Consider the following 14,491-nt stretch of genomic DNA (forward strand, 5'->3'; position numbering starts at 1 on the left):
GTGTCGAGCTGTTGAGTGCATCGTTGGCTGCTACCCTCTGACCATCTCTACTTGGCTGGTATTTGAGTATATTCGATCATTTAAGCTATGGGGCCTGCATCACAACATGATAAAGGTATGTGGAATATGAAAATCGTTAACTAATCACATCAAAACGAATAGTTGTGTGGAAATTTATGGGCAATTTGCCCTTTTCCTTTAAGTAGACCCAGATGGGTGTCGAAGAATTGGTTTGTCCTCTCGCATTGGAGAGTTTACCCAGATGGATGTTAGAGAATTGGTTTATCCTCTCGCATTGGAGAGATTACCCAGATGGGTGTCGAGAAATTAGTTTACCATCTCGCATTGGAGAGTAGACCCAAATAGGTGTCAGAGAATTAGTTTATCCTCTCGCACTAGAGAGCAAACCCAAATGGGTGTCGGGGAATTAGTTTACCCTCTCGCACTAGAGAGTAATTAGTTTATCCTCTCGCATTGAACAGCAGACCCAGATGGGTGTCGGGAAATTAGTTTACCCTCTCGCACTATTGAGTAGACCCATATGAGTGTCAGGGAATTAGTTTACCCTCTCGCACTGAAGAACAATTAGTTTATCCTCTCGCACTGGAGTGCATACTCAGATGGGTGTCAAGGAATTAGTTTACCCTTTCGCACTGTATATCAATTAGTTTGTCCTCTTGAGAGTAAACCCAGATGGGTGTCAGGGAATTATTTTACCTTCTCGCACTGGAGAGTAATTAGTTTATCATCTCGCACTGGAGAACTGTCGGGGAATTGGTTTACCCTCTCGCATTGGAAAGCAATTAGTTTACCTTATCTCACAAAGAGCTTACCTAAATGGGTGTCAGGGGATTGGCTTACCCTATCGCACTAGAGAGCATGGAAGTCGTTGCCATGAGCACAGCTTAGGAAAACTGGATTGCTAAACAATTGAAATAATCCTTGGCTTGTGAAATCTTGTTCGGCGATCTGCTTGAGACTTCAAACTGCTTGTGGAAACCGCGTAAGGGTGTAAGTGGGAAATGCATTAAGCTACTCCTGGACCTTCTCCAAGTACTGCGTCATTATTAAATGTTTCATCATGTGTTCTTCTGATGCTTGGTTAGTGGTCAGCTGAAAATCTGAACGGAATGCAAGCTTTTTCACCACTAAGTCTTTCACTAGCAATGGCTGCTAGTAAAACCTCATATTCTAATCCATCATTGGATGCTTCGAAGCTTGAAGTATCATGGGCTTGGTCTGCGCGGTTAGGACCTGCATGGCAAGATCGGCACGGTTAGAAGCTGTGATGCGAGATCGGCGTGGCTGTGAGCTATGGTGACAGATTAAGTACAGCCAGGAGTCATGGAGCAGGTAGGCACGGTTGTGAACGCGGAGTCAGGGGTCAGCTTGGGCTAGGTTGTGCGTAGCAGGAAGAATTAGACCACTAGGTCTGTGATGCTCAGGTATTGATGATATGCTGCTTCAGTATTGAAATGTCTAGAGTGATAAAACCAAGACATGCCCTAGTTCTTTACGGTTAGGCTGGTGTGTCATTATGGGATGGTTGCGTTTGCTCAATCTTGTCAATGAAATATAACCTGTTTATGTTGATCATGTCTAGTCGAAACGCCTTGTCAGTAGCTTTGTTGTGCTGGAAATTGCATAATTGTTTGGTCGGGAGTCTCTTGTCTTCTTTTTGAATTCATCTCTATTAGGGCAGCGGAGCTTCCAGTTGTCCCTAGCCATGACTTGTTGGTCTAGTCTGCTCTTCCCTATACTCGGCTCGTTAATACCGTGACTGCGGTGCATATGATATGTTTTTGGCAGGCGATCGAGTTACTCGTAGGTTGACAGTTGAACTTGAGCCAGATTAAGTGACTGTTTCTCTATGTTCGTTGTGTTGCCTACTTTGATGTGAGGTGGATGATGCTCATTGCGGGCCTAGCCATGAATAAACACTTCGCCTGGATGATTGTCCATGTTAATAATAGAAGTGTAGCCTCAATTGTGAATGTATGTTCATCCGTAGGCTTAATTAGGAGTGCACGCTCATTCGCGCGTTAAGATAAGAGTATACAATATCCCGAGGATCCAGGCGAGAGTGTACACTACCAGAACGCTCAGTTTATGCTGGTTGAAGGGCTGGTTGCCAGGACGCTACTGGAAAGGTTCGTCGTCTGCCATTGTCCTACTTCGAGACACCTCGTCTAGGGCATGTTACATCTTGGTACGCTGCAAAAGTTGATTCACCAAGGTCGTCTGTTGAGCGAGGGCGATTGTCAACTCTATGACTTGTCGAGATAAGTGTTGTTCACCATGCTAGATGGAATAGATCGGATGGTAGGTTTCTCCATATGTGAAGTGTAGTGGACTCCGTTTGCCAAATTTTGAGCCAGGATAGTCAAATCTGCAGAAACTCGGGTGAAAATGCCCCCGGTTTAATCGTTGGTCTAGAAATTTTAATTTGGGACGATTGAACCGGTCGGGATCGCCAAGTGGGCCATAGAAGCGAATTGGGTTGCGGAAGTAGGACAAGCCATGTGTGGGGTGCGTAGGCGCGGTACGATGCTAAGAGCGCATTGGATCTACGTTGTTGGGGCTGCAACTTAGACAAAGAAGATTGTTAGCGCAACTTGGGCCTGCGCTGCTGAGACAGCAGCTTGGGCTGGCTTATGACGGGCCTGGCTTGGTTGCCTTGCGGCGCGGGTTGCTTGGGCCGCCTCCTGGGCTGTTAGAGCAGCTGCTCCCTACTCTCCGTAGGCTTGCTGCCATGGAGCTAGCCCATTCCCCACTTCCACGGTGGTCCCCGTGGCTACCATGGCTGTGGTGCTTCGTGGTGGTAAAGTTGCTCATCTTGCCATCGCATTGAGCTTCGTGGATCATCGTGGTGGGGCTACGTCTCGTCCTCCATCATTCAATCAGGATCTTTGAATGTAGGAAGTTCCGTTAGTCGTGGTTTTCGAATTTCCCACCATTGTATTTTCCCCTTACCTTTATTCAAAGAATTCAAAAATTCTAAGAATAAGAAAGTATGAAATAATTTACAAACAAATGAGAAATGAAAAACTTTGAATGCGAGAGTCTTCTTCGAGCATGTGAATCAAACTCTCAATGAAAGCAACAATTTGTGGATGCAAATTTCTGCTGTCTTCTCCTTTGACGAAAATGCACCTGCAAAATAATAACACCTAAGATTAAGGCCAAAACCCCCATGCACCCACGATGAATGGGGGGCTTTGGCCGAAGAATCTCCGATGCTAAAGTTAGAATTCTGAAAAGAATGTGTTTAGGAGTTTGTGGGTAGCAAATGACTTAGCATTTTAGTGGGATAAGATGAGTATTTATAGGAGGGTGGCTAGCCCTTAAGGTGGAGAATGGCCGACCATATATGGTGGTATTTGGAGAATAATTACAAGACATTATGTGAAATAATATCTTGCAATTAACATGACAATTATTCCTAAATTAAATAGGAAGTTTGAGGAGTTACCTTTTGAATACAATCAATAAGGGATTGATGATGAGTGATTAGAAGGATTTGAATAAAACCATTTTGATCACCTTAGACTCTTCTTTGATTGAGCCATTATTGTTCGTTGCATGCATGTGGGAATCCTGATGTGCCTCGAGAATAATTTTGTTCTTTTGACCCAAAAGTCCACGTGTCACCTCTATAATTTGTTTGATTATTTTTTGCTCCACAATATCGTGTGAAATACTAATTTAAAATTCATCCCAACTACTAAATTCATCGTCAGAGAATATGCAATAAAGGTATTTCGAATTGTTAATTCATTGTCAGAGATGGGCTTATAACCAATAGTTCATTATCTAATGGATTTTTTTCGTTCTAATACTCCATCTGAGAGCTATTAGTATTTATTCAAAGATGTTCCTATCTAACGTTGTTAAATCAAATGACGAAGACATTGTTGAGAAAAAGATGGCTTTTCCCGGATGGTGGTTCCTCTCGAATCTTTTTGTTTGGATAATTGAATATAAACGAGCGGGGAGGGATCCAAGCGTACAAATCATACGAGTAGAAGCAACCGTTCTTACATAATAAAACAAGACAAACAAGTAAAATCCCAAGCTAACCTCCTTTTTCAATTGACCTATTCCCCTAAATTCAAGACAATCTCCGTCTTATTATTATAATTATAATTTTATTTTATTTTAATACAAACATTATTTATATTAAGGTAAATTGCTATTTGATTCTTCAATTTATCATCCTAATTGAAATTGACCTTTTAAATTAATTTTTTCATAAGTTAAGGACCTAAACGTTTGAAAAATAGCTAATTTATCCCTTATTGTTAGACTCCATCCACACATCAAATTGAAGAACAAATTAGGTCTCGCTTGAAAGTTCTTTTAAATAACTGAAAACGCTTTTAATGAAAATATTTTTAGATTGGACTAATTTGGAAACATTGGGCAATTTACTTTATACCTACTATTCCGTCTGGTTTTTGGTTCCTAGTAAAAATCCAAGTAAATCTTGAAGCTCTTCTACAATAAACACATAACTAGCGCTTCTCGTATGAAGCACTTCAAGTGCTTTTAAACTCAAAAACATTTTCTTTAAAAACGTTTTTCAGTTATTTTAAATATACTTCCAAATGAGCTTAATTTTTCCATCATTCATTCTTACATGCCACATAGGACAAACAATAAAAATAGAACATAAAAACTTGTGAACATAGAATCTGAATTACAAATGATTAAATATATCTTTACTAAAGTTAAATTAATTAAAGTATGGAATAACATTTTTAATTTAAAAAGGTTAAAAGAACAAAACAAAATCCTAATAACATGTTCGGCATTTTAACCAAAATAATCTCTAAGATTGATAATAATTCTTCCTTTTAGTTTCTGATATATAAATCAATAAAAGTGGTCCCTGGTTTGTCCACCACAAATTATTTTTTGTCATTCCGTAAAAAAACTATCAATGTCCTCATTAAATGGAGGGATTGGTTCGATAAAAATACTTTTGAAAAGGTGATCACATAACGAGAATATTGATAAATTTTTTACGAAAATACCAAAATAATTTACGATGGATAAATTTAGGAACCACTTTTATCTATTTTCATTGTCAGAAATCAAATTGAGGAATTATACCAATCTCATAAACCATTTTAACTAAAAAACCTAACGTATTCCCACCTGCAATTACCCCCTCCTCCATCACCACCTCATCCTCTCTCTCATGTCCATGTCCAATTCCTTTGAACTCACTGGTGCAATCTGAGGTGGGGTGGAGAGGGTTCGTTCCCACCTGCAGCCACCTCCCGCCTCCCCTTCATCACCACCTCACTCCCTCTTTTTTTGACCTCATGTCCATGTCCACTTCCTTTGAAGATGGCATTTTATTTTATTATAATTTTTTTACAAATCGATTTAAAAAAAAAAATTAATTTGTATTATCTACACGTGTCGTATTTTAATTGGTCACTTTAGTTGACATATTGACGTAATAACAACAAATTGGATAGAACTAACAGTAGGGAGTAAATCAATTGATTTACAAAAGTTCATGTTCTTAATTTACCAAAAAATAGTTCATGGAGTCTATCTCAACTAGGTGATAGTTTGGGAGGTCCAACGGCCTACAGTAAGAAGAAGTAAAAAATTTAAACTAGACATGCAATAGGTTGAAGAGAAAGACCTTATCTCCAATATAATCCCCTATTCACATATTTGCCTAATTTTGTAATATCCTAACTAACACAGATAATGTTGATGAGTTGTGACTTTTTGCTGCAAAATCCAAAGCAAAAAGTCTTTTTTATGAGTTTATTAGTACCCTAACTTGGATCAATTATTTTAAATTATGATTAAGACTTTGTTTGGTTTTTTTTTTTTTTTTTTTGAACAAATGATATTATTTACACTAAGGGAAAATGAGGTGAACTTAGACTCACGATGGGTTAGCAATAATGTGATTCAAACTCACATTTAACGAGAATTGAATTTAAGACCTCTCACTTACAAGTGAAAAGAAATACCACTAGACCGTAGTACTAAATGGCAAAACTTTGTTTTGTTGTATCTGTAATTTGTTGAATCAATCTCCAAGATTCGTTCAGATTCTTATTTATAATGTATTAATAAGTAATGTACTTAATCAAGCTTGGTATTAAATAACAAAGTTGGCATATTTGTCGATTTGATCTTTAAACTTGTACAGAGCTGTTAATTTCCCCTTGAACTTTAATTTTAGCCAATTACCCATTGAATTTTTATAATTAGCCAATTTCCACCTTGAATTTTAATTTTAGCCAATTACCCTTGAACTTTTATAAATAGTCAATGTCCCCCATGACGCTAGATTTTAAAATTTTAATCCATTTTGATCACGGGACAACACATGACAATTGTATGGGGGTAAAAAGAATGTAAAATTGGATGGATGAGAATTGGATGAAAAATTTAAAATCCAACGCTAGGGGGGAGGAAATTGGGTATTTATAAAATTTTAGGGGATTAATCGGTTAAAGTTAAAGTTCAGGGAGAAAATTGGTTAATTATAAAAGTTCAAGGAGTAATTAACTAAAATTAAAGTTCAGTGGAGAAATTAGCACCTCTATACAAGTTCAGGGAGCAAATCAACATATACCTCTAACAAAGTTATGTCATTCTTGAGGAATTCGGATCCTCTTTGTGTGGATCCCAAGGATCTGTGAATTATGTTCATTCATCGTATATCGTGCAGTCAGTTTTCTTCAGATACTGTTTGTATTCACTTTTAAATAATAAAATTTAAAATAATTTCTAACCGCACGATGTACGATGGACAGACAAGATACGCGAATTCTCGATATTCTTACTAAAAGGATTTGGAGAGGATCCTTATTCACTCTAGGTGCCATGTCATTATCATTTCCCAAATTTTCAAACATGGAGAAATAATTTTGCTTATTTGGTGAATACTATATGTGTTGATATGGCTGATTAGATAAAGGCAATACTATTTCTTTTGACTTGCAAACCAACGCGTCAAGTATACGTAAGCGATTAAAACGTAATAGTATTCACTCATGCACTTAATAATTATGAATCTAATTTTAGTTATGCGCTAGTATTTTTGAAAAGTACATTCATGTTGAAAATAAGAAAATGCATGATGTGGAAAGAGTTTTAGGACACTATTATCCGTATTATTGTTTTCATAACACGTGCGTATTGTTATATAGTGAGATTTACGATATATGAGTGATTTTCACATTTATATTTTGAGAGAGATCTTTATCAGAAACAAGTTCACCAATTTCACCAAGTTGATCAACAATGAGTTGAAAATGCATAGTGGCTTCATTAGCGACATAGGTCTGAGAAAAGTGCGTATTAAGACAATCCCATAAAGTATGGGATGTAGCACAACCAACATTAAGATAAGTAAAGATTTGGATGTCATACTCATGAGATAGCTAATTACTAGCTTGTCGTTCAATTTTCTCCTCTCATGGCATCGTCTTCTTCCTCCTCTCTTCCTAGACAAGCTGCGGTTTTTTATTTTTTTCTTTTTATTTTTATGGTTGGGACAAGAAGAGAAGAGAAGGGGGAGAAACTCCAGGATCTAAGAAAAAATCTAGACGAGTGATATCATGTAGAATTATGACTCATTGTATTGTATTGATGTGTGAAAAAATATTACAATATATATAGGATTATATTAATCATATTTAGGTAGGAATCCTAACCTACTTACAATTGAATATTATATTCCTATAATACATGCTACAATAACGAAAATGATGCGGATTAATTAAGTCTAATTTACCAATATATTTTATTTAATTGCCTTATTATTCTTATAGGTTTTCATTGTCGACAACAACGCGATCAATATTCAAAGCATATAATCAGTTTTTAATTAAGGTGGATTATAGTTCTTATTGGTTTGAAACATTCAAACTATTAAAATATAATATAGTTTTGAACGAGAGTGCGAGAGGCACGATAACGATTCTTATTGAAAAATTTAATCCATATCACATGATGCACAATTAAATACATATTCATATAGGCCATGAAATTTATAAATCAAGACGTGCTCAAGTATCAAATTTATTAAAAATTTCTAAGTACCTCATTATTTTGTTTGGATTGATCAGTTGACCCGATAAAAATGCCCACCTTACTTGAGTTGCGGGGAAGTGTGTGAGAGAAATGGATGAAGAAGGGTGGAGGGCGACGAGAGAAGAATAAATAAAAATTAAAAACTGAAAAATAAAATGTTTATCAAACGAGTCAGGATCAAAGTACAATTAGTGCGTTAATATAAGGTAATGGCATTCAACAACAAGGGTAGTCGAAATATTTTAAAGATGTGAATTAGCGACCTACTACTAATTTTTCAAAGAAAAAGCGTTTAGTGGTAATTTGAATGATGTAATTAACACATTTTCTGTTTATTTTAGAAGTTAATTTGCATTTAAAAAAAAATACTTTTAAGATGGTGTCCATCTTTTTTTTTTTGGGTTCAATTTTAAAATGTTCATCAGTTCATGCTCTTTGATACATTTCCCCCCAAAATATGCAAAAAGTTAAATTTAAAAAAAAAAAATGAGTAACTTATTTTACATCATCAGCTTGCATACAATTATAACCTTATACAATATCTTTTAAAACATTTCAATTTTGTACATTACTTGTTATTTCATTTCAATTTTATATATCATTATGAAATGTGTTCATTTCAATTTTATGTATCTGTTAAAAAAACTATTATTTTTTCGGTATATGCTTATGTGGACGTCACAGGTCTCCGGTTGTACTATAAGTATGATGTATGCTCACCATACACCGAAACATTTGCTATGTGTCTTTCCACTTAATTCTAGTTTACTTTCACATTAAATATTACTTTTTCAATTAACCATTAAATAAAATAACATAGTGCCAAATAATTAGGTGTAAGACGAGCGTACTTAGGATGTGGTTAGCTGAAAATGCTTCCTTCTAAAGCCCTCTCCAATTCTTCGCTTCACACAAAGCATGGCAAACCCAACACCTCCAGTCCCCCTTCTCCTCGCCCTTCTCCTCCTCCTTATTCTGCCCTTCATCTTTTCCCCAAATGGCGTCCGGTTCGCCGAGGCGGGAAAGCGGAGAGTCCACATCACCGACGACCTGGACGACGTCGTCGACGATGAGGAGGACGACACCTGGAAAGAATGGGGCAAGAAAACGAAACCCTCTTCCGATTTCAATCCGCCGCCCGATCTGTCGAAGATGGACATGTCGCAGATACAGGCGGAGATGATGAAACGGCAGACCGGGCCGGCTTTCGGGTTCGTGAAGCTCCGGATGGGCGAGAAGCGGACTCGGGTAATTCGAATTTGCTCTTCCTTTTTGCTTTTTTATTCGTTTTTCAGCTGAATGCGAACTGGGTATGTGGATTTTTTATTGTTTGTTACTGGGTTTTGTCTCTGATCTAATAATTTTTACTTGGAACTTGAATCTGTTAATTTTACTGTAATAAGTAAGGCAAGTTTTTGAGCAAATGTATATCGATTCGGCATTTCAAATTTGAAGGGCACTGAGAAGTTCATTGAAAGTTTTGAATTGGATTTGGCGTGTGGGACTTTCTGTGAAATGCTTCTGAATTAGAATAGAATAGGGTGTCTGTGAAAGAATGTGGTCGAATGATGGAAATGGCGGCTCTTCAAGCACACCTTTTCTTTTAAACAGATCGATGTTTGATCTGTGGGGATGGGGATTCAAACTCGGGTACAAGGGGCGGGGACACTACCCTGGCCAATTGGCGTAACCCCGTTTGCACAAACACACTATTTTTAACCTTTGGGACTAATAATGTGTGGAAAGTACTGATATTGCTGAACACTCCTGGATGCCATACGGAAATTTCGTGGATGGAGACATGAATTGGAGACCTGTTATATCTTTATGTTTGTAGTTCTCGTTTCATTCTATATTTCGTACTAATCTCTATGTTGCAATGCAATATAGCATAATTTGAAGTTGATCTAGTGGCTTCTAAGTAATAGAGATGACTTCATTCACATGTTTTTATAAGGCTTGAATGAATGGTAAATTTGATATGTGCTTTTCCCCCCTCCCAGGATACAGTGGCCGAGCTTGCTATGAAGTGGACTCAAGTTCTGAGGACCGGAGCAATTGAGGCAAGGTTCATGGGTGTTGATCTAAACACGATCATGTTCAACATGGAAAGAGACCAAGACACAACAGAGGTACACTTTCCTCCCATGCTGGCTCTTTTTTTCCTCCGGATAAAGAAGTATTAATTCCCTGGTGTCTGGCTGAAGAAATTGCTCTTAAGATGTCTTTAGTTTTTAAGAATACTTTTCACAAAGAGAGGTTTGCATGCCTATTGTTGTTGATCATGAATTCGTTTGTTTGAATTATTGAGCTCATTATTGTGTGTCACGAGCTTCTGCGTTCGTTTATTCTTCATATAGTTGTATAATTTATTCTTTTCTCAATTCTCTAGTTGAAGGAGTTTACGTTGAAACAACCAGAGGCCTACGAGATAAAGATTGGCGATCAAGTGTTTCGAAGACCAGGAGATCCTCCTTTAGAGGAACTCGTTGAGAAGCTCCGGAATGAGAAAAAGAGAAAGGAGAGTGACAGTCCAACAGAGAGCAATATACATTTGAAAGAGGAATTGTAGTTTGTACCAGTAAGTTTTCTGACATGAAATATAATAACCCCTGTTGTAAATCCTTAGCAACCTCCACTCCTAATGATGTTGGAAAAAGGTAACTGTAAACGAGCTTTGTTTCTCGGAATTCTGTTTTTATTTATGAATTTGTTGTATGAAACGTGACAACTTGCTCTGTTCAACTAGTTTAAATAGAGAAGATGCATACAAATTTCCGACTTAATAGTCTTAAGTCTCCAACCGAATAGGGAACAAGATTGGCATGAACAGAAGCTACTTCAATTTCTTACTGAATTCAGAAAGCTCGACGATCTGAATCCTGGGAATTGTAGCTGCTTCCTCCCTCTCTTTCTGTGTATTGTACCCCCAATTCCCTGATCGAATTAATCCCAAGTTAGCAACTGAAGCTCAGACGTGTTTATCTGTCAACGTTTGATAAGGCTCAAGGGAGAAGAGTAGAAACAGAGAAAGTTTACCTAGATACAAGTTCCAACCATCCAATTCAGGTTCTTTGATGACATTCTTTAGGGTTGCCAAACGATCTTCGACAAAGCTGGTCAATGTCAAGCGTTATTGATCTCGTTCACATAAACTCGGTTAGAACATGTATTATTATGCTAAATGTTAAACAGAAAAGTATCTTACTGCAGTTTCAGCCCCTGATGTTCTGGTTTCTTTTGAATTTGCTTCAATACTTCAACCTTTGGACTGGAACACGAATTCAATACTTCATATAAGAGTAATCCATAGACATACATACGTAATTAAAGTTCTACATTACGGAAAGTAAACCATAAGCATTGGTTCCAAAATACGAAATACGGATTAACAATAATTTAATAGACACTAACCCACTGCCAAGACCAAATATCTTTTCAGGCGGTATCGTAACTCCTGCAAGTTCTCGCAGCAAAGCATCAGCGAATCGGCTCTGTCCAAACGAAGAAAGGGAAATAAGGAGGTGAGAGAATGACAAGGGTGAAAGTTAGAAACGCAGAAGTGTACTCTCCAAGCAGAAAATCTGCATAAACGCTCGTTTATTGTGATCGGGAGAAAGAAAACCCCATGAGTAAGGGGTCACACCTGTTTTGTGGTGACTATGTATATGGTTGAGCTTGCAAATCTTAGAGCATCAGGAACACCTGGATATAATCTGCAATGAAGTTATCTCCTGCTCAGTTATGCATTGAACTCTCCCAGTCCCAACAAGTTTGAGAGAGACGGGAATTCTGTGAAATGTAAATCGATCAACAGTGAAATAGTCCAAAATTCGGGTACCTATTTGCACCAATCCAAGTTTTCAAGTCCTCGTCCATCCATTCATCCCTGACCTTCCCGAAGAGATGAATAAGCGCATCCCTTTCTTCGCCCCATTCTGCCATAATCACCGGCTTCAGTTCCGACCACTTGTCCAGTATCCCATCCACCGTGAGCCCTTCCGCTACGGAGGACTTCCTTATAGAAGGTATCCTCATTTCCAGCAGCAACCTCACTAGTAGCAGGTTCTCATACCCAGTTTCCACCACAGGCCTCACCTGCCACACCATAAAATTCATTATACTCCTCCTTCAATCAAACAAATTTTAACGTTCTCTTGTCCGACAATCTACCATGTTGTCATCAGGGTGTGAATAACGAGCATAATTCTATGTTTGGTGTCCCGCAATCTAGCATGTTACGTTGCATTATTACCAAATGCGGGTTAATGTTTTCTTGTTCGACAGTCAAGCATGTTATGTTGTCAAACAGTCAACAATACCTAATGAACATACCGTAATTGTATCTAATCCACATGAACAACGGTCCGCTGTCTCACAATCTAGCATGTTACATTATCAGACCGTGAATTATGACCATACAGAGATGATTCTATGAAATTAGAATATGGGAATATGGAGGACTTACTATGTGCATCTGCTCAAGAACCCAATCCTCCAAAGCTGAATCCACGCCGTTGAATAGAGTTGGCCATCTCACTTTAGCAGCCTACACATTTCATAACCACCATTCAAACAAATTAATCAAATTAATTAATTAAACATTTTTAAGCTTTTAAATAAAAATAAATACAAAAGCACAAAACATTACCTTCACAGCAGATTGGGAGCTCTCTCCGCAGCTATCACACAAAACTCCATCAAAATCCAGAGCGTATAAATCCCCCATCTCTCTCTCTCTCTCTCTCTCTCCCCTCTCAGAGTCTCTGGTCTGAATGGTTTCTTTTGTTCTTTTATCGACGGAGGACTTTAGGCAGCGGGCGATTATTCTTCTCCGCATATTTTGGATGGACTTTGATTGGGCTGAGCGGTTAGGCCTGCCACTATAGGCCCAACTAGATTGAAGCGTGGCCAGTGTTTGGTACCCACGGCAAACGACATGTCGTCAAACTATGAAACGACAAGAGAAGGGTGGAGGTCAGGAGGTGTCACCACCACCGGGGCAGTGGCTGACCCCGCAATGATTGAGTATGGTGGGAATGTGGGAATTGGACCCTCTCCTGAGCACAAACCAAGAGCCTGCTGATCAGCACACGTGGATTGTTGAATTTTAATCCAACGATTACAATTATTATAATTTTTAAAATGATTCTCTGTTTGTAACCGTTAGATCAAAATCCAACGGTTCTCAAACGTTGATCAGGATGCTCCTGAGCTTGTGCTCAGAGGATCCAATTCCGAGAATGTGGGGATAGGCTCATCATACAACCCACTTAGATCATATGAAAAAGGGATAAACGAATTAGGAAAGCTATCAAGCCTATATCATTCATTTGCATCTTGACCCCACAAAGTTTGAGATTAGCGATATATCTTTTTTTTTTCAATATTTTAAGAGATCTTAAAATCAAATTTTCTCTTATTCGAAACAGAATCTCTTTGGATTTCTTCTATCAAGGTCACCGAATCAAGTGATCCAAGCCTTTCAAATTTCATCATACAGCCCATTTGCTTTGACCCTTTAAAAGCTGTGATAAGTTTTTACCATTGAATAAAATTTGAAAAGTCCGAATCACTTAATCCGATAACTTTGGTAGATCCGAAACTCTTTCCTTATTTTGCAGTTCAATATTACTTTTTGTGCGAATAAGGTTTATGTGACTTCTAGTAAAGAAAATAATAATGTTTTTGGGATTGACAATTAACTGAAACACTATTAAAATATTGTTGCCGTCCAATTGACATGCACAATTTTGCAGCGTTCACATGTAAACATGTTTATTTGAACCATTCTGATAAACCTGAACAATTCTTTCCATGCATTTCTGCTCATAAACATTTTTTTTTAAACTATTTTTTTAAAAGCACGTGAAATAAACTTTAAAAGCACTTTTATGATTCAAAAGTATTTTTCACATTTCCTACCGAGTATTGATATGTAATTTTTTGTTTCGAATTTGTCAAATAACGTTCTTAATTTTTGTAAAATATTAGTAAATATTGTGAAATATATTTTTTTGTCAAACAAAATTACTTTCATTAAAAAAATTAGTACAATAAAGAGAGACGACACGGCTTCCCATAAACAAGATAAAGTAAAAAACTTAAGTAAAATAAGAGTTATAATCCAAGATACAAAAAATGATCCACACAAACAGATCCTTAAACTAGAAAAAACAAACAACAAAAAATCTAATCTAAAATAGTATAAACCAAACTGATGCCACTGCCACATCCTCGAAGAAAGGTAAAATATTTAATTGCATGTCCTAAATTTGGCTTTCAATTCAAGACTTAATTTGATAGGAATATATCCAACATTAAATTGGATACTGAAATTTACATTGAAAAAATGGAAATGGTGAGTAAATTTCAGATGTAAATACCAAGACATGTGTGCAACGGATAAAATTTA

The 14,491-nt window shown here is 37.3% G+C and overlaps 2 protein-coding genes across 2 annotated transcripts; one reads left to right on the forward strand and one right to left on the reverse strand.

Moving 5' to 3' along the window:
- The first annotated feature begins 8,955 nt into the window (after nucleotides 1-8,955).
- Nucleotides 8,956-10,815, forward strand: LOC137720145 (uncharacterized). Its single transcript, XM_068459153.1, has 3 exons — nucleotides 8,956-9,324; nucleotides 10,080-10,208; nucleotides 10,469-10,815. The coding sequence occupies exons 1-3, from the start codon at nucleotides 8,995-8,997 to the stop codon at nucleotides 10,646-10,648; spliced, it is 639 nt and encodes a 212-aa protein (XP_068315254.1). The 5' UTR covers nucleotides 8,956-8,994; the 3' UTR covers nucleotides 10,649-10,815.
- Nucleotides 10,816-10,874: 59 nt separating this feature from the next.
- Nucleotides 10,875-12,852, reverse strand: LOC137720142 (uncharacterized). The gene is made up of 8 exons (XM_068459152.1): nucleotides 12,728-12,852; nucleotides 12,545-12,625; nucleotides 11,918-12,174; nucleotides 11,723-11,792; nucleotides 11,491-11,570; nucleotides 11,285-11,347; nucleotides 11,116-11,192; nucleotides 10,875-11,013 (listed from the first exon to the last, which is right to left on the reverse strand). Exons 1-8 carry the CDS (start codon nucleotides 12,803-12,805, stop codon nucleotides 10,913-10,915), a joined length of 807 nt encoding a protein of 268 aa, XP_068315253.1. The 5' UTR covers nucleotides 12,806-12,852; the 3' UTR covers nucleotides 10,875-10,912.
- Between the last annotated feature and the right edge of the window lie 1,639 nt (nucleotides 12,853-14,491).

The sequence above is a fragment of the Pyrus communis genome, chromosome 16 (assembly GCF_963583255.1).
Source record: "Pyrus communis chromosome 16, drPyrComm1.1, whole genome shotgun sequence".
NCBI lineage: Eukaryota > Viridiplantae > Streptophyta > Magnoliopsida > Rosales > Rosaceae > Pyrus > Pyrus communis.